This window comes from Juglans microcarpa x Juglans regia, chromosome 6D, assembly GCF_004785595.1.
Source record: "Juglans microcarpa x Juglans regia isolate MS1-56 chromosome 6D, Jm3101_v1.0, whole genome shotgun sequence".
NCBI classification, from domain to species: Eukaryota; Viridiplantae; Streptophyta; class Magnoliopsida; order Fagales; family Juglandaceae; genus Juglans; species Juglans microcarpa x Juglans regia.
Genome location: NC_054604.1, coordinates 1032551 through 1058971, shown reverse-complemented (window position 1 = coordinate 1058971; position 26421 = coordinate 1032551). Strand labels below are relative to the sequence as shown.

Below are 26421 nucleotides of genomic sequence, written 5' to 3'. Positions count from 1 at the left end.
GTGGTTGAGGCGTGTCTCTTCCCTAGCCCATGCACTGGTTCGAATCCCACCAGCCCCTATGCGCCTTTACATAACTTGAGAGGCTTGGTTCACATAGATTTTTTTATATTTTTTCACAAACTTTCTTCCTTCAATATTTAAATATATATTGCAACCTATTCTAACAATCCCCCACTAGGTTGTAATATATATTTTATATTCAGTTTCATTATTGATATTATCATGCATAAAAGAATGTATCTTTCGACTTAAACCTTCTCTTAGTGTGATTAATTCAAAGTTTTGAAAAGTAATTGGTGGCATAGGCTTAAACCAAAACGTTTTAACTCAAACCAGAAATAACACACATATGATAATATCTAATTCACAATAAAGGTTCATAATTATTAGCACTATTATGGCCTTGTGCTGCACCCAGATTTAATGAACATTTACAAGTATAAACCCAAATTTCTTGTTAGAAGCGGCACCACTTCTATGTTCATATAGGCGAAGTTCCTTTTATGTACCTGTTACCAAGACACTTCTATATTTGAACTTCATTAAGAGTAAAACTCATCCTTCTTAATCGTAACAGTCAGCCTTGATCCATCCTGAATAAGAGTTTGTTATTGCAGTGCTCAACTAATCACAAATCAGTAACTTGTTATTACCCATTAAACTCTTTTTCAGATTAAATCTGAAAAAATGTTGGGTTACCATTATTGGTGATTCTTTTGAAAGAGTTTTAGTCTCATTCCAATGGATGTAACCCTTACCAATTCTCGCGATAAACCTTTGGTAAAAAGGTTTGCCAAGTTATAACTTGACCTTACATAGACAATCGTAATAATTCCATAAATGATTCATTGTCTAATATAATCATGCCTTAGACTTATCTGTCAAGATTTTTCATTGTACACTTTATTGTATGCTCTAGACATAGTGGCCTCATTATCACAATGCAAGGAAATAGTTGGCATAGTTTGTGGCCATAACTTTATATCCAACAACATATTCCTAAGTCATTCTGCTTCTTTTCCTGCTGTTGCTAATGCTATAAACTTTGATTCCATTGTGGAATGAGAAATATATGTTTGTTTTTTGATGCCCAAGAAATAGCACCTCCACCAAGGGTAAATATCCAACCAGACGTGGATTTATTATCACTTGTGCTAGTAATCCAACTAGGATCTGAGTATCCTTCTAGTACAGTAGGAAACTTTGAATAAAAGAGTCATAAGTAGAATGTTTTCTTTAAATATCCAAGCACTCTGCCAATTGCTTTCCATTGATCTATACTAGGACAACGAGTGTATCTAGAAAGTTTGCACACTACATAGACAATATCTGGTCTGGTACAATGCATAACATACATCATGCTACCAATTACACTAGCATACTCAAGCTATGCTATTGCCTTTCCAGAATTCTTACTTAATTTTACACTGGAGTCATATGGTGTATTTGCTTCTTTTATTCCTAGATGTTTGAATTTAAGAAGCACTTTCTCTATATAATTAGATTGACATAGTGCATAACCATCACTACGTTTTTTCACTTTGATTCCCAAAATAGTATCTGTTTCATTAAGATCTTTCATTTTAAACTTTGAAGTCAAATACTTATTGGTTTCACATATGCCTTTCATATTAGTTTAAAAAATTAGCATGTCATTAACATAAAGACAAATAATAACACCAAAATCTTTAGTGAATTTTGAATAGATACACTTGTCAGCACAATTGTGTTTGAAACCATCAGATAAAATAACATAATCAAACTTTTCATGCCATTGTTTTGGTGCTTGTTTTAAACCATATAATGACTTAACTAATTTACATACTTTCTTTTCATTTTCAGGCAGAACAAACCCTTTAAGTTGTTCCATGTATACTTTCTCATCAAGATCACCATTTCAGAAAGCAGTTTTTACATCCATTGGATGTACATATAAGTCATATATAGATGCAAGAGTTATAAGTACACGAATAGATGTGATCCTTGCCACTGGAGCATAGGTATCAAAATAATCTATTCATTCATTTTTACTAAAGCCTTTTGCAATTAACATTGCCTTAAAAGTTTGGACTGATCCATCAAAATTAAACTTCATTCTTAATACCCATTTGTTACCAATAGTTTTTGAATTTGGAGGTAGATCCACTAACACCCAAGTATTATTAGATAATATTGAGTTCATTTCATCATTTATAGCTTCTTTCCAAAAAGCTGCATCTCTAGAAGACATGGCTTCATCAAAACTTTTTGGATCATCCTCTGTGTTAAGAACAATGGGTATTTTATTAATGACTATGTTTATGTCTCCTTCTACAAGGAAGACTATAGCTTGAGATGAAATAAAGTCAGGACCAAAATTCTTTTCTTTTCTAACTCTCTAACTCTTTCTTTGCTCTACGGGCAAATCTGTAGACTTTCTCTTATTTTTATTAAGAGAGATACTCGAATTAGAGTTAGAAACTTGTGTTTGATTAGGTTCTGAAACATATTCAGTAACATTATTGAATTTATTTTCAATAAATTCAACATCTCTTGATTCCACTATGACATTAAAGCTTAAGTCTAATAGTCTATATGCCTTGGAATTTTCAGCATAATCAACAAACACACTTTTGATTACTCTAAGTCCTAATTCTAAGGCTCGGTTTGGTTACATGATACAGATGAGATTTTTTGTACCATACAGTAGTTTTTCCTATCTAAACACACTATATTTCATCTTTAAATTTTAAAAATATCAACTTAAATAAACAGTAATGAACAATGAAAAGTAACTGAACAGTAAGTGAATAGTGCGTCAACAGTGAAAACTGACAGTGAATAGTGACATTTCGGCTCTCTAATTAATAGTGGGACCCACACCTTTTTCAAATCTCAAAAATTAAAAACAATCTCATTTCATCTCACTATCCAAACACACATTTTTTTACAAACTATTTCATCTCATCTTAACTAAAAAATTTAATTGCTATTCAAAATATCTCATCTGACAGCGTAACCAAACGAAGCCTTAGTCCTCTTTGGATCAGGAACTCTGTAAAAGGCTTGACACCTCCACACTTTAAGATAATCTAGATTTGGTTTTCTTCCATTCCATAGTTCATATGGTGACATTTGTAATTTTCTAGATGGTATTCTATTATGCAGATGGCATGCTGTAAGTAATGCCTCTCCCCACAAATTGAATGACAACTTTGCACTTAAAATCATAGCATTAACCATGTTTTCAAGTGTCCTATTTTTCCATTTACCCAAACCATTTTGTTGTTGTGTGTAAGGTGTAGTCATTTGGTGAACAATTCCATGTTCTTCGTAAAAATTAGAAAATTCACGTGAGAAATATTCTCCACCTCTATCGGTTCTAAGAATTTTTATAATCTTTTCCTTTTGATTTTCTACTTCAGATTTATAGCAAATGAACATGTGAAAAGCCTCATATTTATTCTTCATTAAATACACAATAGTATATCTAAAAAAATCATCTATAAATGTAATAAAATATCTCCTCCCTCCTCTAGTCAAAATGTCATTTAATTCACATGTATCAGAATGTATAAATACTAAAATTTGTGAATTTCTATTAGCAGTAGGAAATGGATTCTTAGTCATTTTAGCTTGAATACAAATTTCACACTTTGAATTATCAACATTCTTGTAAGAAATTAAACCATGCTTAGACATATGTTTCATATATTTAGAATTTAAATGCGCTAAACGACCAGGCCATAAAGAAAATGACTCAATAATATAAGAAGAATGTGTAACATCTTTATTCATAATACTGAGTTTGAACATCCCATCACAAGAATATTCATTTCCAACAAATACCCCATTCTTTGACAAGATCAACTTATCAGATTCAAGGACAACTTTTATGCCCTTTTTACATAGCAAATTGGCAGTTACAAGATTCTTTTTAATATCTGGGACATGAAGAACCTTACTTAAAATTAGTTTCTTCCAAGAAGTAAGCAACATGTCTACATTTCCTCTTCCATGAACTTGAACAGAATTGTGATTTCCCACAAGAACTTCTTGGCCATCAGTAGCCACAACATAGTTCTTGAATTGTGCTTTCTCATTGCACACATGTACAGTAGCTCCAGAATAAAACCACCAATCGGAGGAATTTGTAGTAGAAGCGAAATGCACCTCAGTTATCATGCCAATTTCCTTTTTTGTTCCCATCGCAATGATTTCTTCAATTGCATTTGCCATGTTTGAACTACTGTCATTTTCTTTCTTCTTATTCTTTAAAAATCTGCATTCACGAATATAATGGTCCTTTTTTCCATAGTTAAAACATGGCCTATTTTTCTTGTCTTTGTTGGTCGAATAATTCTTCTTGAAGGTATTTCCCTTCTTTATCGTAAGATAATTTTATTTTCTATCATCTCCCTTTTGAATACCGTTAACATTCACTTTAGAATCAAAATGGTATTGAATACTGTTAACATTCACTTTAGAATTAAAATGGTTGTCATCACGAATTCTACTCTCTTCTTCAATTCGTAGATGTTTTCTAATTTTTTCTAAAAGTGAGTTTTTCTGTCGTATGCAGAAGTTTCTTTTTGTAGCTATTCCAACTTGGTGGAAGTTTTGCAGTAATTGCTCCCACTTGGAAAGACTCAAGAATACTAATTGACAGACCGCGAAGTTTGTTAACCAAAACTTGCAACTCGTGCACTTGGTCTAAGACAGATAGATTATCAACCATTTAGAATTCAAAATACTTCAAAATTATGAATTTAACAATAACTAATTTTTCTGTCTTATATTTTTCTTCTAGAGCATTCCAGATTTCTCTAGGAGACTTAATAGCAATAAAAAGATCATATAAATGATCAAAAAGAGTATTAAGAATGTGACCCCTGCAGGCAAGTTCATCCTTTCTGCATTAGTACTTTTAGTATCTTCAGGAGCTGGATAAAAAATTGGCTTTAGATTTGGATCAAAACATAGAAAGTCTTCAGTGCAGTTAGAATAAACTTCATCTTGTCTTGCCAACATATGAAATTGGTTCCAACAAATCTGTCCAATTTCACAAAATCTTGATTCATGACTTTGAAACTTACTACATTAGACCCTCATTCCATTGAAATATCGTCTTAAAATTGTTGGAAAATAAGGAATTGAAAAGAGAATCTGAGAAATTTGTAGGCTTTGAGGCGTATAGAAATATTGTCTTTAAGACAATATCTACCCCCACTTGGTTAGAGATTGCTAATAGGTTCCTAGCAAATTGTCTCTAGGATACAACAAAGCCTATAATCTACAAATAGCAATTTAGGAGAGTTCTTGAGTTTCTATGGCGAAGTCTGAAACTGGGACAGAGAAGAAGAAGTGTTCCTCATGTTCATACATATATGATTTATAGACTTGAAGGAGACGCTTGTGAAAAATCGCACCTTTTGTAACTTAACCGTTTGAAGTTATGCTAAATAATATAATGCTTACAAGCACAAATGAAGTGATGCGAGTGGTTGAGGTGTGTCCCTTCTCCAGCCCATGCACTGGTTCAAATCCCACCAGCCCCCAAACACCTTTTCATTTTATTTTCCATAACTTGAGAGACTTGGTTCACACATTTTTTAAATCTTTTCACAAACTTTCTATCTTCAATATTTAAATATATATTGCAACCTATTCCAACAATATCATTACCCTGTAATCATGTAAAGAAAACCACACATAAAAACTTCATACCTTTAAAAAATATGCATATCATGCACATCAAAACTCGAAGGTAACCAATCAAAATTCAATGAGGTTTTACTAGACGAACAACACGCTATAAACAAGACACATGCCACCTAACTGTATTTAGCAAATGTATCCAAAAACTTCATCCTCTACTAGATTAGCCAATGGCCAATCTCAAATCACAATATAAACTGTACCAACATAAAACTAGCATAGCTTTATCATAGGATGGTCACAATTAAGGCGCCACAAAAAGCGGAAGCACTTGGATTCCTGGTCTATATGACAATCAATGAGCCAGAGTAGAAGTACTTAACCCTAATATAAACTAGATTTTAATACAATTAGAACTAAACTAAAAATCTCAATAACTTTGACCTTTCACATAAATTAAAACTACAAAAAATGATCTTTTTGATAAATGACTATTCCAATCTGTACCCGTAACCCGAGAATCTAAGGGCTGACTTTAATGGAGACAGAGTCACGCAGTGCGAGAGTAGTCTTGAGTATGGTAATATTTGACAGTGGCTCCTCGTTGAGCCCTCTAACTTGAGCAAAAGTGAAGCTCAAGCTTGCCAAACACAAGAGGTACACAATCGTGAAAAACTTCAGGCAGTGAGCTAAGCTCTCTTCCATTTTTGAGACTGCAAAGCAGAAACAATCTCCAAACCCCAAGAAGCAAACTCAATAATGGCCCTTACCACTACAACAGAATTTGGCTTTTGTCACGGACGAAATCGTCACAAAAATTTTTTGTGACGGTTTGAGACCATCACCCAAAATGCATCATAAAATGTTTTTTGTGACGGTTTACTGTTCAACCGTCACAAAAAGTTTTTTTTGTGATGGTTGGAAGTTTTCCGTGAGATGTATCGTTCAAACATGATAATTTTTTGTGACAGTTAAAAACTGTCACAGAAAGTAACGTTCACACATATAAACCTACGTTTGAACACCCGACTGATTAAGAGTCGAACATAAAAAAATTGATGTTCGTTATTTTTGCTTCGCACGAATGATAATTACATTCAAACGTTAACTTGGAGACTTTTGAATGTAGCATTCGGATGCTAAAGATCAATAGTTCTAACGTAAAATTTTTAACGTTTGGATGTTAGTTTCTTGTTCGCATGTATCTATTATAATCATTCGAACGTTTGGATTGTTTGTGCGTTAAAACGTGCGAACTGAGTGTTTTACATTCGATCATTTTGTTCGAATTCACTGAAGCAAGATTCGAACGTTTGTTGTTTACATGCGAAGTTTTGATAAAAAATAGTAATTTCATTCTTCTTTCCTCGCCCACTGCGATCCTGTTGAATTGGCATAACACGTTCCATCTAGATCATCATCTCTCTCTGTATTTGCTCTTGGACTTCAATGCGTATTCTATCATCGCAGTCTCTTTGTTGCTCCTGCAAACATGTTTCTAAGTCAGACTGTTGCGATAAGAGAGACTTCAACTCCTGTTGTCTCTACTTCATCTACTCAATTTCTTAGCGTGTTGCATCTAAATCTTTAGTAAAATTGTTTATTTCCGAAGTCGAGGTCTTGGAGGATGAATCAAAACGTTTGAAAGAATGTCTCAAACCTCTTACCAAACCAGATTTTGTCCCGAGCACTTGCGTGAATATGTTGATGTCACTAAGAGAGGGTTTCTTAGAGGCTGGCTGATTGGATCTCAATACTTTTTTCCTGCAATTACAACAAAAACACACAATAAGTAACACATTAAAAGAAATGAGGAATCAAACATAATATGAATTCACATGTTGCATAATCTATTCATAGAAAATAACCTCATTTACATAATTATCTTTAGTGACATGATCAACCCACTTACTGTGCTCATCAGTGTGTGTGAGTAATGGCATAGACATGAATGAGAGAGAAATTTTCAGGATCATCACGTTTCTAACAAAGACACATTAATAATTTAAAAAAATAATATTAGTACTTAAATGAAATAATATGATAAAAATGAGTGAGAATTAATAAGTTATCAATTACCATTTTATCGGCAAGTCATTGAAATGACCTTGAGCCGGTACGATGGTGAATTGTCAAAGCCGTTCTATTTTGTACATTCATAGAACTTAAGTGATGCAGGAGAAATTAACAATGTTAAATATAATATATGATACCAATATAGATGTAAATAACTTATAGAGAATAAATCTAGAATACCTGATAACCTGGACTTGCGAAAAGATCACAATACTTTCTCCAATCGTCTAATTTTATTTTTTGAAAATGGGACTAAACAATCTCTTCCATCGTCTCAAACTTCTTGAAGTGGTCATGGCATTGTCCCTTGTGACGTCGAAATAATGTAGCCATCAACTCGTTCACAGTTAGCACATCCTCGCCACAGCCAAAAGTGAGGTTGAATTCATCCTAAAAAGTGAATTGCGTCAAAAATATGAAATCAAAACATCTCTAAAAAAATTTACGTTCATATATAAACTCATCAGTACACAACTCCGAATGTGATCATTCACCTCATACAAAACATCTTTCCATGATTTCATATAAAATGTGGCATAAGCTTGGACTAGTGTGCTAACATAGGAGGAAAGCGATGTTGTACTATCGTCCACTCTTCTAATGAAGTTATCAGGAATGTTGACTTTGATTTTTTCATACCTTTTATTTCTTTCCAGAGCAAGGCCACGCGTGTAGTCACGTCTGCGACGTGATAAGACATCATTTAATATTTTTAAAATAAGTAAATATAGTCCCCAAAGTATTGAAATATAATTAATTATCAACAAAATTTTCTTACTGGTAGGTGTTGACTGGTTGTCTGTGTCCTGTGTATTAACTTATTTAGGAGCGGAGTCCTCAATTGAGGAGTCGTGAACGAGTTCGGGACTTTGGGGAAGAGGCACATTTCTTCGTTTTCATTTTGGTGACATCCTTGAAAATAATTAATATTTAAAAAAAATTAGTATAGAATAATTTATAAAAAATGTATTGTATTGTCACCCATGTAAATAAAATATTTAATACTTTTATTCTTCATTTCCAGATATATTTTTCATGCTTGTTTCAGAATTGATTTCAATAACATCTTCGTCGTCATCATCATCATCTTCTTCTTCATCGACTTCCTCTTTGGACTCTTTTCTTCTTCTTCACTCACTTCATGAACTGAATGTTCATTTTATACGGATGAGTCGAGATGTAAGGGTGAGACGTCATCTCTACATAAGGGGATTAGTTCAAGTGCATCGAGGTCAACAAATAAATTAATACCCTCTCCATTTTCCCGGTAGGCCTCTATGGTCGGAGTGTCATTTTTATCTCCACTATGATCGTGATCCACTACCATTCCTACATCATATATATTCCGATTGTACGGCTCGCTAAGTTATCTCTCCAGTATCTTCATTGGCCCCTTTCATTGGATCAACTAAGTAATAGACTTGGGTAGCTTGAGAAGCCAATACGAATGGATCATCTTCGTACCATTTACATGCAGTATTGACACTCGTAAAGTGACTATCCCTATGTATCAAAACTCAACCACCGCCTATATCCCACCAATCACATTTAAAAACTTATCTCACATTCCCATCCAAGTATTTTAATCCAATAATGTCACATTTGACACCATAGTAGTCAATGTCATCTATTGCATCACTTCCATTGACCAACACACCACAATTTTGCGTCTTTCGATTACGTTCAAGGTCCATAGTATGTAATCTATAACCACGAACAGTGCATGTAGTGTATCGAAGTGCTCTGTGTGAGGGACCACGAACTAATGCGGGATTATTAGCACATTATTCTAAAATCTAACAATTGAAATTGTAACAAAGTTAATAAAAGTAAACAAGAATTAAAATGGTTCATAGTGATTTTAAGTCATGAGACATTTAAAATGCCTATGCATTATTCAAACCATCCGAAAATATTTCTTCGTGTCTCGCCTCTATATTCTCTATGCCTTCTGTCCTAAGTTTGTCCATTTGGTCACTATATAGAAGTACAAAAGAATAGAATATGTGCATTACATAACATTTTAGACTAGTAATATTTTTAATTAGAATTATTCTAAGTATGCAGCAATATACCTAAGATAGTCATCAATCTCCTGAAAATTATTCGATAGGTACCACCGAGCTTTTCCTAACTCTCCACCAATTAAGTCGTATCCTGTTTGTGCACCCAAATGTCGTACATTATGAGAAAACGCTGATAGGTCACAAGGGGAGGAGCAGCAAGATCAACATTCCGCTCTTCACTATTAAATTGTGTCTCAATACCACGAAGATATAAAGAGCAAAATGTCAACTATTCATCGTGTATATAAGTCTATGCTATTGAACCCTCAGCTCGAAATTTATTCCCAACAGTGCGTTTCAATCTACCCAAATATATTTCAATTGGATACATCCAACGGAACTGCACCGGACCACCTAACAGTACCTCCCGAGGTAAATGTATTGCTAAATAGACCATTATATCAAAAAATGATGGTGGAAAGATCTGCTCGAATTTACACAGTAATGTCTTCTTCCATCTTTCGTAACATATCTCGATTTACAACCCGAGAGCACAAATCCTTGAAAAACATGCAAAGTTCGGTTATGGCGACATATACATTATAAGTCAGTTTCCCACGAATTCTCACTGGTAACAATTTCTACAAAAATACATACAATCATGACTTTTCAGTCACTTATTTTCCAGTTATCAGGGCTCACACATCTACCGTGATTGGACGCATAACCATCTGGCAACTTCACACTTTGCAACCATTTGCAAAAATCAATCATCTCATCATTTGTCATCGTAAAACATGCATGCGACATAACCACCCTATTATCTTTCATTCGCAAATGCAAATTATGTTTAATCTTCGTTCTCTCAAGATCTTTCCTCGTCTTAATAGTGTCCTTCATCTTTTTGTTACTACTCATCCATGTCCCCACATTATTATCATAAATATTTTTCTTTATGTGCATTACATCCAAACTATGTTGCAGCATGCATGATGGCCAATACGGCAAGTCAAAGAAAATACTACGCTTTATTCAATTCAATTCTGCAGCGCCTCGTTTCCTCTTGTTCTTTCTTTGACCTTTGCCAAAATTGTTCACTATAACTTCTAGTAACTATTCGACTATCTTGTTCCTAGTCAACTCCTTTGATGCAGTTCTGTCTCAACTCTCCCATCAAATTTAGCGCATTCCCGTCGCCATGAATGATTTACTGACAGATACCGTCGATGACCCATAAAACACATCTTCTGCAAATATTTTAGTCACTTACTTGCAGGTTTTTTATTACAAGTGGGACATGCTAACTTTACTTTAGTACTCCAACCGGAAAGGTTTCCATGTGCTGAGAAATCATTTATCATCCATATTACTGCAACATGCATCTGAAAAGATGTCGACGTATATGCATCAAAAGTTTTGACTCATGTCTCCCATAAATCTTTCAACTCTTCAATTAACGACTGCATGAATACGTCAATATCATTCTCAAGTGATCTTGGATAGGAGTCAAGTAAAGTTAACAGAAAGTTTGGCGCCTTCATGCACCTCCATGGTGGAAGATTATATAAAATCAACACTACGGGCCAAGTATTGTAACTTGTATTCATATTGCCAAATGGATTGAATCCATCCGTTGTTAGTCTTAGATGCACATTACAAGCTTCATTTCCAAACTCTGGGTATTGATCGTCAAACCTTTGCCACGCAAGTGAGTCAGCTAGGTGCCTTATATATTCATCATCCTTAACTCTTTTCTCCTCGTACTACCTCAAATCTTGAGCTTTTTTTTTTTTTACACATATATAGCCTTTGCAATCTGGATTTTGGCTGGAAATAACGCAAAATCTTCACTGGAATATTTTTCTTACCCTTCCACCTCGACTCTTAACATACGAGACAAGCTTGTTTTTCCTCATTCTCATTCCAAAACAAAACACAATCATTTTTGCATACATATATGGACTTGTACTCAAACCCTAACCCCTTTCTCAACTATTTCGCTTTATAAAAATTATTCGGCAATGCATAACTTTCAGGAAACACCTCATTAAACAAGTCAAAGACCATGTTGATTGCTTTTGTTGACATCCCACACAACGACTTAATGTGAAGCAGCCGTACAATAAACAACATTTTGCTATGTTTTGTACATCCAGGGTAAAGCTCACGCTTTGCATCTTCCCACATTTTAGATTTTGATTCAGTCCCTCAGCCACTTGAGGCGTCCTTGTCCATTTCATCCATAAACATCTCAGCTTCAATATTACCTAACATCTCCTCCATCTCATTCCACTCATTAAGGTCATCCTGCTCAGTACCATCCATGTGCCGCATATCAATATTATGACCAAACATAATCTCAGTTGATTGTTTGTATGGCTCACCATGCAATACCTATCGGATATATCCCGAATCCATACCATTTACAAATATATGACTTTCTACTTCATCCAATCCTATAGCACACAGATTTTTGCATCCTCAACATGAACACTTAATGTAACCGCGACTATCAGCAGAGACCCGAGCAAAATCAATAAAGGCTCTAAGTCCACGTGCATACACAGTATAGTCCTTTCCAAGTGTATTGCCAAGATACATCCAACTTTTATCCATTTCTAACTTTCCAAGTCTATTGCCAAGATACATCCAACTTTTATCCATTTCTAAAAAAACCTATTGATTAGCATAATGCAAACTAATTTACACGCATCATATGCTCCAATTCTCACTGCTCTTTAGATCTTCGGTAGTTGGTCCTATCCCATTTGAGATTATATCATCCATAACTTATATACTAGTACATAGTGTTATTAGTATAGTATAATATTAGTAGCTTATAATATGTTAATACATAATATTAGTTGTTAATTACACTTCATTAAACTAATTAATAATACTACACTAGTATATATACTATATATATTATACAAGTGCACTATGTAGTAGTATAACTTATATACTAGGACATAGTGTTATTAGTATAACATATACCTTATAATATGTTAGTACATAACATTAGTTGTTAATTACACTTTATTAAACTAATTAATAACACTAGACTAATGTATATAGTATATATATTATGCTAGTGCACTATGTACTAGTATAACTTATATATTAGTACATAGTGTTATTACTATAGCACATATTATTAGCTTATAATATGTTAGTACATAACATTAGCTGTTAATTACATTTTATTAAACTATATAAAAACATTAGACTAGTATATATATACTAGTACATAATCCATAAGTATAGTGTATATATAATATATTATTTAGTATAAATTATTGAAAATTTATTCTAGAGACGTTCGAATGTACCAATATAACGTTTGCAAGTTTGGATATTAAGTGACAAACGTTCGCATGTTCTAACATAACGTTCGCATGACATGTGAATTAAGTAATTGAACATTCACATGTTATAATTGAAACATTCGGATGTCTTTCTCTCTCATCCCTTGAGACATTCGCATGTTCACACTTTAACATTCGCATGTTACGTGTATAAAAGGTCAAGTCCAAACACGAAATGGCACAACTCACGTTTCTCTCACATTTCCATCTGTCGCATACCGTCGTCGCCATCGTCAAACTTCACCACAAACATCACAAAAGAGGTAGGCATCCCTATTTAACCTTTGGGTAGATTTTTCTTTTTTATGTTTAATGGAAGTTTCGGTGGTTCTCGAAACCTATTGGTGATCGGACCTTCATCTTAATTTTTCGGCCATCACGGGTTGCCAATGGCCAAACGGTCATCGTAGAAAGCTTTTTTAATGTCTATATTTCATTTCTGCGATGGCTTTTGACCACTTTCATTGTGTTTGAGGTGTTAGGAAATGACTGAGTTGACTCAGCCATTTTTATCTCGTAACATTCGAACGTTATACATTCCAAATGAGGAAGACGATGTATACATTCACACGTTAATCATATAATGTGCGAAGGTTCTACAGTATGTGCGAACGTATTGAGAGTGCGTGCGAATGTATATTTTATATTCGAACGAACATTTGCAACGTTCACGTATGATCGTTCATATTCTTGAGCAGCACATACGTGCGAACATTTTTTCGAATCTATGCGAATGTAAAACCTTTCAGTTGTTATAAATCAATTATACGTGCGAACTAATAGTTCTGTACGTTCGCACGTATTATTAAATACGTTCAACAGCTTCATAACGTGCAAACGTGATATGTTTTGTTTGAATGTGTGTTATAGTCATCATGTTCGAATGTACCTCATCTTATGTTAAAATGTTTATTCTAGAGGAATTTAACGTGCGAACGTAATAACTGAAACATTCGCACGTTTAAGCTTAACGTCCGAACATTATATATTACATTTGAGCGTATTCTTGAAAAAATTTAGATTACAGTACATAATATGCATTCCAATATTAATATTGCTCAAATTTTTTCTTTATTTTAGGATATAGCTTATCCTCTGACCACTAGGAAAAAAGAGAAGGAAGGAACAAGCTAGGTCAAGTCTCGAATCGTGGCTCGAACAGTGATGTCTGAACGAGAAGTTATGATTAACCACTTTTACGAACTCATGTGAGAGCAAAAGAGCGTTCGGGATGTGTTCGTTACGAGAGGTTGGATGAGTATCTGCACATGGAGGGGTATCCCTCAATGGTTCGGGAGTTTTATATGGGGATGTGCTCAATGCTTAAGGACGCATCCTCTCACACTGTAACAGTACGTAGTGTTTAGTTCAAGGTCTAGGCAGACGTCTTCTTCGAGCTTCTAGGGATCCGTCGCGTACCTAAGATATTGACTGCAGAAGATGTTCAGTCTATGGATGGATCCCGAGTAGATGCAAATGTAGACACTTCTGCATCAGCTACTGGTCTAGTCAATTGGTCAAAGGCTGGGGATACTGATGAGGAGGATGGCGCCGAGATGAGGATTTCTACATCCTCACTGGGAGTGACTGAGACCCGATCGATAGGAAGAACTCCTTTAGCCAGGTATAGCTCATCCCTTTTTTCTGCATGTTGCATCTTATTGTTGCAACTAATATGGATCCTGTGGAACATAAGGCCACATTTAGCCAGACTCACGCATAGTTCCTTATACGAGTGGCACGTGGAGACCCCATCGACTTACCACTTCATATTTTTTAGAGGATCTGTTACGAAGCAAGCGTCGTCTCCACGGACAGCCTCCCATATGGAGTCCTTATTACCAAGCTATTACTGACCCAGATTGTGCAACCCAAGGTGGAGGAGTGGATGACAAACTAGATGAGCCCCTTCGACATCACCACACACCATCGGAGCATTGGACAGGGGAAGGGGCATTCTCAACATTAGCCTGGCCCTATACTAGATCTTGTTCCTCCGACCCAGTCTGAGCCCGATGTTGGGATTACTAGTCAGCCGCCGACGGGTACATCTATGAGAGATGCGCAGCTTGCTTGGGTTGATGCGATGGTCTCAGATATTACTGCGCACATCGATTGAAAGATCACATCAGTAGAACAAAGTGTTGGAGATTTTGTCACCTATGTTTTCCATCGGATAGATATCCTAAACACAAAGGTCAACATATTGATTGGCGATTTTAATAAATATGTAAACAACTCGTTATGAGTATTTTGTACTTTATTTTTATCATACATATTATTTCATATATCTACAACTTTTGAATTTAAATTCTCAATCTTTTTTAATGTTAGCTTATATAACTTTAATATTAAATCACTGCATTTCAATTCTCAATCCTTTTTAATTTGAAATATCTAACTTTAATATTAAATCAATTAACGTTCACACGTGATAATCAATAACGTTCGAACGTTGGCGCCAAAAATTTTCACATTCACACGTAAATAGTCTCAACGTTCGAATGTAATGTAATTTCTCATATACCTCCAGTGACGATTCAGAAAATACTTTTTTGTGACGGTTGAGGCACTATCACAATTTACAAACCATCACAAAAACTAATTTTTGTTGTAGTATATTCTGAGTTCGTACAATTTATAATAATATGACATTAAGATGCCTAGGATTATCCATTTTTTCCGTGTTTGACTTTTTTGTATTCCTTCTTTTTATGGATTTTGGATTTTCTTTGAGGGTTGACAAGTTGAAATGCAATGCTTGATAGGTTAAAGGGAAGAGAAAGTAAGAAACCACGAATGGTCTATGTAGTTTCGTAGAGACAGAAACCGTTAAGGAAGATGTCACTGGCCATGTGCTTCAATATATTCAAGGATAATTTTAACTAACAAAGATATTGTGCAGCAGTTTTTACGACACATTTTATAATTATATTTTAAAATAAAAATATTTTTATAAAGTATTTATTTTTATAAAATGTTGTGTAGATATCATTGTTCTTTTATAAAAGTATTCCTCGTTTTACTATATAATTATATAAAGTATTGTGAAAAATATTACGTATTTATCATTTTCTAATTTTACAGTGGTTTTGTACAACAATATACTTAATTTTTTTTTATATAAACAATATACTTAATTAAATAGGATAAAGTAGTGTATAGTAGAGTTTGAGTTAAGGATTTATGCTTTAATATATATGAAATCATCATCTATTTCAAAAATTTAAATTGATGGGAGGAAGGAAATTCGATTATTTATATTATATATATATATATTCTTAACATACATATGTAATTATCTATTTATATTTTCATTCTTCAAATATATTTTTCTTGTCCGATAAAATATTTTTTCCTTTGAGATAAATAGAAGAAAAAATGTTAAATTTTCTAAGATTTTCTTTATAAAAGAAAACACCTATTACTATGATATTGTAAAATGTAGAGTTTTGGATACAACATGAATTCCCCCCAAGAATATTATCAATTTGCTTGAAGCCTTGAAATCCTCTAAATAATTTATTGCAACTCGTAGGCATTATGATACAATACAAGGTGATCAAGGAAGGTGATTAACTTGTATTGTAGGCATTACAAGGATATATAGGAAACTAAAACCTAAATCATCAAGCTTGATCTGACTGAATCATAATCTAACAACTTTGACCATCCATAGCCATTTCTCAAATTACAAAACAACAACTTTGAAAGAAAAATACATCCCCTGTCAGTTTGCTTCTGCAAATTAACAACAGACATAAGAAACCCAAGAAAAAAGAGACATTCTCAAGAGGCCAAAGTGCTTGGTGCACAACTATCATGAACACAAGCCAAGACATCGGTGTATTCCCTCATAATGGTGAATGAATCATACACCTTCCCGTCACTACTTTTCTTGTACTCGAAGAGCAGATAAGAGTGGTTGAATGCTGTCAGTTTTGTAAAGCCAAAGTCATAGTCTCTGAAAAGGCTCCAGTTGGGTATTTCTGTGGCGAAGGATGATAAATGACTACCTCCACCTCCAGCGACAACATGGATTGTTCCATTCATGACGCCGGAATAACTCGTATTTCCAGATTTTACGCATGTATTCTACAACACCAACATTGAAGATATACAAAAAAGGTTAAAAAATGGCATGGAAGTGAATTTACTGTTTGGACTAGAAATGTTATTAGACAATATAATTTAAATAATTGAAGTTGCCATTAATTTACTATCATTTTAAACTTTTGAGACAAAAAAATGTGGAGATTTTTGCAGCATCCATTACCTGGTAAATGGGGCATGTTCTTTCGTAGTTATGGACATGGCCAAAAAAGGCAATGTCTACCCTGTACTTCTGCCAAAGCTTCTGCAAATCATCCCTTCCATTGGCTCTGAATATGCACCCTCTTTGGCATACCATTCATTAGAGGAATACCCTAGAGGCCTATGAGCAGCAAAGATCAACCAAGGTTGCTTCCTTCTATCCACAGTTGCAAGGCAATGCTCAAGGAATCGGTACTGTTCTGATCCCTCCCTCCAATCATGTTCACTATCAGCTATGCAAAACCGAAACATGCCATAATCTGTTGAATACCTACTCATTGAGTTGAAATTTCCGTCATGAATCTCAAAAAGAAAAATCATTGTACAAAAAACAAAGGAATGCTTTAAGTTGCTACAAATCCATCGGATAACTCGAAAAACATATATGTGATTGTTTTTACCAGAAGTTTGCTCTGTTCTCAGCAGGAACGTAGAAAAGGGTCTCAGCAGTCACACCACACTCCCCTCCTGAATCTGTATGTTGATAGAAGCCTCCTGAATTTGGCCACGTACGTTCATGATTACCGCTGCATGATAACCAATAAAAGATACATAACTTAATACAAATGGATGAATTTAATTATTTGGGATTTATTGTTACAAGGTTATGATTAGATGGAAACGAGTAACGGGGCAAACCTTGCAACCATAAATGGGACAGCTGATGCAATGGGCTCAACCTGTGACATGAATTGGTCCCACTGTGAGATGTATCCATTTGCATAAGCTAAATCTCCAATAACGAAAACTATGTCAATGTTTTTTAAGTCCTTGATGAGTTGGTCGGTAGTATTTAGAGATCCTGGCTGATAATCAGCATACATGGTTGAACCATCACGTTCAGCCTGAAATACAGAGGAAAAAATGTAAAATGTTTTTACCTTAATTCATGCACAAGAAATCTTATTAATTAAACTCTTGGCAGAGGTTTTCAAGTACCCTCCCAAGGCTATGGATATATCAGCTGGTGACTGGAGTTAATCTCTTTATAATTATTGATCTATAGATTTCATTCAGTCAAATGATCTCATAACTACCTTCCCAAGGTCGCCAAATATTACGACACATTGTGGTGAGTCCTGTCCAGGATAAGGGGATGATCTGAAAGAGTAGGATTTGCTCCAGATATATGAGCCATTCGATAAGAGATGACCCATCCTGTAAGTGTACCTGAAATACCATTATAGCCAACCTTCAATAGATATCTTCGGTCAACAATTTAGGATAGTTTTGTGTCAAGAAAAATGTATAAAAGCATACACAAAGTTGGGCCATAAACTTTTCAAGAAACTTGTATGTATGAAACCTTGATCACGCCACCCTACCGTCCGTGCAGGAGAACCTACAAAATACCAAGGAAATCATGTTATGCAACCGCCTTTCGGCTCACTTTGTATTCAAAAGCTGATATCAATGAACTTGGTATGTCCCAAAACATTAGAAGTACTATAAGAAACTTGATTCAAAGCAATGCTCAAATAGCTGTTGAAAGGTTTGCCCTAAATTATAAATATAAAGATTACACTCATGGACTTTTTTCATCACTAAAAGCTTTCTTGAAAGCAATGAACTAGTTATTTATCGCAAACAAAGTATGCAATACTCGTGTGTAGATGAAACGAATAATACCACAAAGGCTGTTTTGATCAATTGTCAATGTTCCAGCTGGGGATCGAGCTTTAGCTTGTCCCTTCACAGCATATTCAACAAATGGAACGGCTTCATTTAATGCATATCCACTAGTCCAAGTTACTGTCATCTGCAAATATTGTCAAATGATCACTGCTTGAATTATTTGTATACATGTGTCCTTTTTAAGTCCAAAATATGTATGAAAAACCCTCTCGGCAGTGTTGAAATTTCCTAAATCAAGTCTTCTTTGGGTGCTAATACTAAAAGGGATGGAGAAAAAAAGATTTTATAGGTGTTGTTAACTGTTATGAAATGGACTTACTTCATCCCAAGACTTCCCTTGAGCAAGGCGAGGATATAGAGGTGCTTTAGGATTAGCAAATGTTATGAAATTTGAAACTGCCACTAGTTTAGGCTGCAATATCCAGAAACATAATTTTTCATTAGCATGCATACACAGGAGAAAATCTTGGTTAATCTGAACTGTAAGTGATGTAGAAACATAAAACATAAAAACACATTTACAAGGATCTTAGGGGAGAAATGGATATACAGTTGACAAACCGCCTGAAAATAATACGAAGGAGAAATCTGCCCTCTGATTGATCAACTGGAATTTGAGAACAGTTTTGCCAGTTTTTGTATACTTTGAATTGGAGTAATTTGCATACTTGAACTGTAATGAACATCAAATACATTAATTAAGAGAGCCAAAAAACCAAACAAATTTTTCATTTTTTGTCTATTTTTAATTTCAAAGTAGTTCGCATTGGAGACACCTTAATCGGGCTTGAGCATATATATGGCTCCTCTTCTTCACTAGACACTGGCGAACAGGTCGATGCGCTGCCATTTTAAAACAAAAATACTCCTTCAACTTGAGAGCATTCACAGAAAAATATGCAACAAAACTCCTAAACTCCTAATCTCCAATCCATATAATAATTCATCAGTTTGAAAAAGGCCAAAAACTAATTAAATTGCATTCTATAATTCAATGGTATTAATGTGTACTAAAATTGAGCAGCTTGCTAGATTGTATTAAGAGATGTATATGATTAGTACTTGAACTCTGCAGGAGAGAAAACTGCAACCCAATCATCCTCAGATGGATCTAGGTTCACAACATTCACTGTCACCCATTCTTTATCCTCGCCCTGTAATTATATAAAGAAAAGATCGAAAACACGCAACAAATTATTAAGAGTATTTTTGCATAAACAATGATATTATATATATATATATATATATATATATATATCTATCATGATCAACACCAATAATCAAAATGATAAATTAATCATAAAACAACGCACGTTTTTTGCATGTAATCAGTAGATGCATCCGAAAAATATTATACATGTTGTTAGATTACTGAATTATTTATCAATAAGGGAAATGATTTATATAGTCATAGGATATGTGCAAACTTAATGCATTTTGTTTTTAAAAAAATGATAAATGTACGTGGGATCTACATTATTTTTTTAATGATAAACTCATTCTTTAAAAAAAAAAAAGTGCGAGATGTTTGCCCACCGACCCTAAGAGTACTATTTCTAGTATTATTCTTATTAATATACAATTATAATTTTTGGACCACATTTTATTATTGATATATATATATATTATATAAACACGTACAATATAATTACCTGTGGTGTTCTACAAACAACCCCAAATAACAATTTTTTGTAAATCATATGATCATCATTCCATTGAAATGTTAGGATGATAAGCTTTCATTATCAGGACTTCGAAAGATTAACATATAAATAAAAATAATAATTTTTAATCATCTTATATAATATTCATGATAAGATTTCCTTCCACTGCATGGCTCATGCGGCCAACCTTCCGATATAATGCCTTTAATAAAATAATCAAAATTAACTAAGGAGGTACGTACGTACTCTAGGCTCGTTAATTTAAATCTTTGGTATTTGTTAATTTGTCGGTCCAAAAATATTCCTTTTGGTTAAAAACAAAAATTAATTAATTAACTGAAACTTTGGCTTTTGATTATAATATATAAAAACAGATCTTCTATAAAAAAAAATAATAATAATAATAATAAAAACAGATCTATCACGTGCACCTTACCGTTCTCCTATATTTTAATTTTTACAATCATGTTTCATGCAGTTCATGTCAAAAGAGAAATCTCGCAAGTCGATCTTGCACTGCTTCTTTGTTTAAAAACCATATTTCATTAAAAAATATAGGCTTTTTTTATATATATTTTTTCAGGAGCAATGATAGCCATACCACCCATTTACAATTTTTCTATAATTTTTAATAAAATAATATTTTTAAAAATTTTAAACACATCAAATTAAAATCAAAATTAAAATAAATATTTAAAAAAATATTATTTTATTAGAAAATTGTAGAGTAAGAATATCATTTCTCTTTTTTCGTGAGAAGATTTACTGGTTTACAAACTGACTCTGCAAAACTTATATATTATACAAAATATTACTCATCTTAAAATATATATATATATATATATATATATACTCATACGTACACACACATGGATGGACTACATGAATGGCTATATATATTAATCATATTTCTGGTGATAAGTTCCTTTCTATCTGACAGCCATATGGACTACATGAATGGCTAGCTCTTCCACCAAGCAAAGCAAATCAAATATAATATATGAAATTATTGAACCTGCCAACGAACGAATATGGGCGGCCTGGTCATTAATAACTCAATAATATTACTCTTCTGATCATAATTTTTCTTTTTTTTTTAAAGAAAAAAAATCGGTATTAATATATAATATATATATTTTTATATATATATAGCTAGACACCCCATATATTCATCTTATATAGTAACCCAAAAAAAGTTAGAAATAAATCCAGCAGTCCACAAAAATTCTAAAAAGCTCCAATTTTCTTTATGATATATATGTATTTAATTTTTGTTAATATTTTTAATTATAGAACCAAAATATTTTTTTAAAAGTCCAAGCTTTGAACCAAAAGTTTCAAAAGCGAACAAATATATTTTTCAATAAAATATATAAAGCGTGACATATCTTAATTATCATCTCTTTTTTAAGCTCCTGATCTATTATCTTTTTTTTTTACTTACTCTACTTTCTCTCTCTCTCCATAGAGTTTGATCAAAAGTGTTTTAGCCACGAATAGATCTTATAAAAATAATTATAAATTAACATGATTTCATATGATATATTAGATCTATTTTATAATAAAATTAATAACTTTATAACTACATCAATTCACGTCAAATTATAAATTTACTTTATATAATATGATCTCTTTGTGGCTAAAAGATTCCACTACCCAGATATATATATATATATATATATATATAATATCGTACGTATCATCGAAGTTTAAATTACAACGTATTCACATGACATGAATAAAACGAGAGAGAAATTAATAAAACCGTGGAGCAGTCAATTAGCATACATTAATTGTACGTGGATGAGAAAAATCATGAGATACCTTCAAGCCAAGAATGAGGGGACTGGCTTTGATGGAGACGGAGTCACGGAGGGCAAGAGTCGTTTTGTAAATGTCGATCTCAGAGAGTGGGTGCTGGTCAAATCTGCCATGACGTGACCTGATGCCAAGCCCATGCTCCCAACCACCATAGCATCCCATTGTAAACAACTTCATCATCAGCCGCAGCTCCAGGCCGTGTCTGCCATTTTTGTTAACCTAATTTTTTTCTGGCTTAGAAGACCAGGGAAGTTCTGGAATGAGTGAAGAAATGCAGAGAAGAGAAGAAGGAAAACTCAGCTAGCTGAAGTAGTTGTAAGAAGCCATTCATGGAGGTTGCAAGGGGTTATTAGGCTGTGAGGGAGAGAAAGGCAACATTGGCGTGTTATATAGAGGAGCTAGTGGCCAGAGACTCGATGATCACGAGCTTGTAAACTATTGTTTTTGTATTTTTGAAGGAGTAAACTATTGTTGTTACAACGTGCTTTTTAGCCGTTAAGTTGCATTTATATATTGAGATGAGTTGAATTGAGTTATAAATAATAATATTTTATGAATTATATTGAAATAGATTTAATTTTTTAAGGTTGAGATGAGTTTAACATTTTAGATTGAAATGTATATTGAAGTAAGTTAAGATGAATTTAATTTTTTTTTATAGCAAGTTAAAAAAAATAGTGAATCTCATCTCAATGATTGATTCGAGATGAATTGAGTTTGATCAACAACCAAACACAACCTAAAAATCTTCGCAACCTAAATATGATTAAAATATTATTTTTAATATATTATTATTTTGTGATTTGAAAAAGTTGAGTTGTTTATCGTATTTTATGTAAAAATTTAAGAAAATTGTAATAATGAAATGAGATGAAATTGATTGAGATTCTCGAAGGAATCCTTAATCTTACTTTTTCTAGATTTCTAAAAACAAACAATACATATTACGTACACACGGTACGTAGTGCTTTTTCGAAATTCCTCTCACTTTTGCATGACATAAAAGTTATTTACAAATATTTAGTTATAAATAGATTTTATAAAATAAATTTATAAATTGATGCAGTTTGATCTACTGATGCGTTAAATTATAAAGTTATTTTTATTATAAAATAAGTCTAACATACTACGTGATCAAGCTGCTTTAATTTATAAATTACTTTATAAGTTCTTTTTATGGTTATATCAATTTTCAAAATTATATATCATGTATATTGTGTAATAATTTATCATTTTAGTGATCAGTACCACAGATGTTAAAGTTTCCTTTGGTTATTTAATTTCTTTAATTGAAAACATAAAAAAAAAATAGTAAATAAGGGCGATACCTAAACGTGTGCAATTACTTTGATTTTTATTTTATCTTCTAGAAACTTGTTTAAGCCTTTTATTTTCATTGCATTTGAAGCGTATAAGCCTTTTTTTTTGCCGTTCTCGGAGTTCTGCTGGGTTAGTCGTTTGACCGTCAGCGTTGTCTTCATTTCTCCCCACGAGTGTCTCCGATATTCTTCTTTAGTTACCCCATGTCGACTTTCGCAAGGCATTAGTCCTTGCCTCATAAATTCTTGTTAGCCCTACTGTCATTGATAGGTCTGTGGCCTTGCTTCCTTCACATCCTTTAATAGAGTACTCCTTAAGTCACTTACAAAAGCACTGCCCTGTTTTCAGGCGAGAGAACTCCTATCTTGATCAACAGTCATGATTCAAATCGGCTTTGGTACTCGCGTATAGAACCTCTTGTCGCAACTTCGCGAGCTCACCAAATAGAACGAGCAATTAAGCAAGTTCATTATAATGTGCATGTATGCAACCCTCTCAAGAGCTCCTCCAAGTTATCTTTCTCCCTTCTTGTTTTAGGATTGAAACCAAAGTTGAGATTCTCTTTCTATATGTGAAAAGAGGCTAATGCCACCCTTTCTTTTGGTGGTATCCTTGGTATGAAAATCGCTACAGGCCACAGGAAAAATAAATATGTATAATATTGAGTTCCGTCTGCTAACTTCTCATGCATAGTTCTATTTAAAGGCCACAATTGGTACTGAGGGACCTCGTTCGTGCTAGGAAGGAAAAAGATACACTTAGGTCAACCCATTTGTATGTTGAGTTGAGTTGAGATGAATTGAGTTTTTTATTAATAGCAGTGAGTTGAGATGGTGGAGTGATTTTGTGGAGTTCACCTAAGATGAGTTTAGATGTATTTGGATGTTAAGATGCATTTAGATATATTTATGGAAAGTTGAAATAGGGTTTGGTCTCACGTGTAAAGATGTTTTGAGTTGAGACGAGTTTAATAATTTGAGAGAAGTTGGATGTTTGGATGCTAACTCAGCTTAAAATTAGACTGAACTGAATTGATCTCAATTTAATTTCTGTTCTAAACGGGCCTTAAAAGCATACGGCGCATGTATTTCTTTATAATTAACTTTCATCTCACTTTTTTGGGTACGTGCATGAAATCTTTTTAAACGATCTTTAATTTGATAAGTTTGTGTAATCCATGATAAGAAAGGCCACTCAACGTTTTGTCTCGAAAGTTTTTATTTGTCTATGTTTTGATTTGACATCAATTATCATGCATGCAGCAAGTTGGTTCCGTATGATGCAAGTTGTGCATGCATGCATGTTCATGGGTGGAAAAATCGATCCGTACCTAGCTAGCTAAGGCCTCGTTTGGATAGTAAAAGTGTTTCATTTCATCTCATCATTACAATTTTTTAAAATTTTTACACAAATATAATAAACAACTCAACTTTTTCAAATTTCAAAACAATAATAATATTAAAAAATAATATTTTAACAATATTTATTTAATTTTCATCTAAAACCAGCTCATATAATGATCTCACTGTCCAACCGCACCTAAGATTCCCAGAATCATGCATATTGCATAAGCCCTACAGATCTCCTTACCAAAGCTAATCGATCGTCTACGTAGTACGTACTTCAAGCTGCCACATGTATGCATGTGTTATAGCGTGTTAATTAATTTCCTTGTTCGCTGGATGATCATTTCTCCCTTTATATATTAGGGTTTTAGTTAACGTGTAAAAAGCGAAACCAATATTCAAATTAATTCCAGAAATGGAGCATATAATTATATTATAAGTTCACTCAATATCTTGTATGCATACGTCCCCCTTGCGTCATTGGGAAATTGCCCTAAAACTTTGACTAGTTCTTCTAGGTGCAAGCGATGGTGTGTATCGATTGGTGCCAATGGCTTACGTGGAGAATTTTATCTGAGATAAAAAAGAAAAAAGTAAAAGAAGAAAACGCAGAGAATAGAAACAACACTTTAGGAGGGAAAAAAGCAGCTCACATTCAGATCCCCAAATCTCTTGATCCTCAACGCATTATCTCCCAACACCATTTATCTCCTCTAAATTTCTTCCTCAACGCAGACATCTCTCCCAATTCTCCTCTGCGCACGACGATGACAAACTCCTTTGTGTTGATGGTCTCAGGTACTCCTCCCCTGTAAAAAAAAAAATTATGTGAATATTATGATTTCATCTTTGTGCTCACGCAGGAGATCATTATTTATAAATCGGATTATGCCATCTCTGTATCTGAAATAATCTATTCTTGCCAAACTGGTGTGGTCCATACATTTTGTTGTTGGTTGCTCCAATGAAGCACCCCATCCCGTGAGTGGATAATCCTTCAATGCATCTCTGAAACCTTCAACTTAAAAAACTGATTTGCAAAAACTTTTCTTGCAGTGCCAGATATACAGGTGCCACAAATAACCATTGTGGTTTCAATTTAGTTAGTATTTTCTTCAATGCTCAACATATACTCATTTTGGCAAATCCGTGATAAAATTGGTCTATGGTCATGGTTGAAAATCTGGTTGAAAGGATCCTTAAAAAAAAAAAAATTGTACAGAGGATTAAATAGTAG

General features: G+C 33.6%; 2 protein-coding genes across 2 annotated transcripts in view; both read right to left on the bottom strand.

The window, feature by feature from the left end:
- Positions 1-15798, bottom strand: part of LOC121235957 (nucleotide pyrophosphatase/phosphodiesterase-like) — a 41150-nt gene extending 25352 nt beyond the window's left edge. Inside the window, exon 1 of the mRNA XM_041132414.1 lies at positions 15729-15798. Within this exon, the coding sequence (XP_040988348.1) occupies positions 15729-15761 (33 nt within the window). The 5' untranslated portion in view covers positions 15762-15798. The remainder of the gene's footprint in view (positions 1-15728) is intronic.
- A 931-nt stretch (positions 15799-16729) lies between these two features.
- Positions 16730-22680, bottom strand: LOC121234530 (nucleotide pyrophosphatase/phosphodiesterase-like). Its single transcript, XM_041130494.1, is given in 13 exon segments — positions 16730-17179; positions 17361-17461; positions 17464-17669; positions 17800-17925; positions 18038-18243; positions 18436-18568; positions 18659-18740; positions 19028-19157; positions 19353-19445; positions 19584-19706; positions 19810-19876; positions 20096-20187; positions 22522-22680. Coding segments are annotated over 13 exon segments (1824 nt in total). The 3' UTR covers positions 16730-16873.
- Between the last annotated feature and the right edge of the window lie 3741 nt (positions 22681-26421).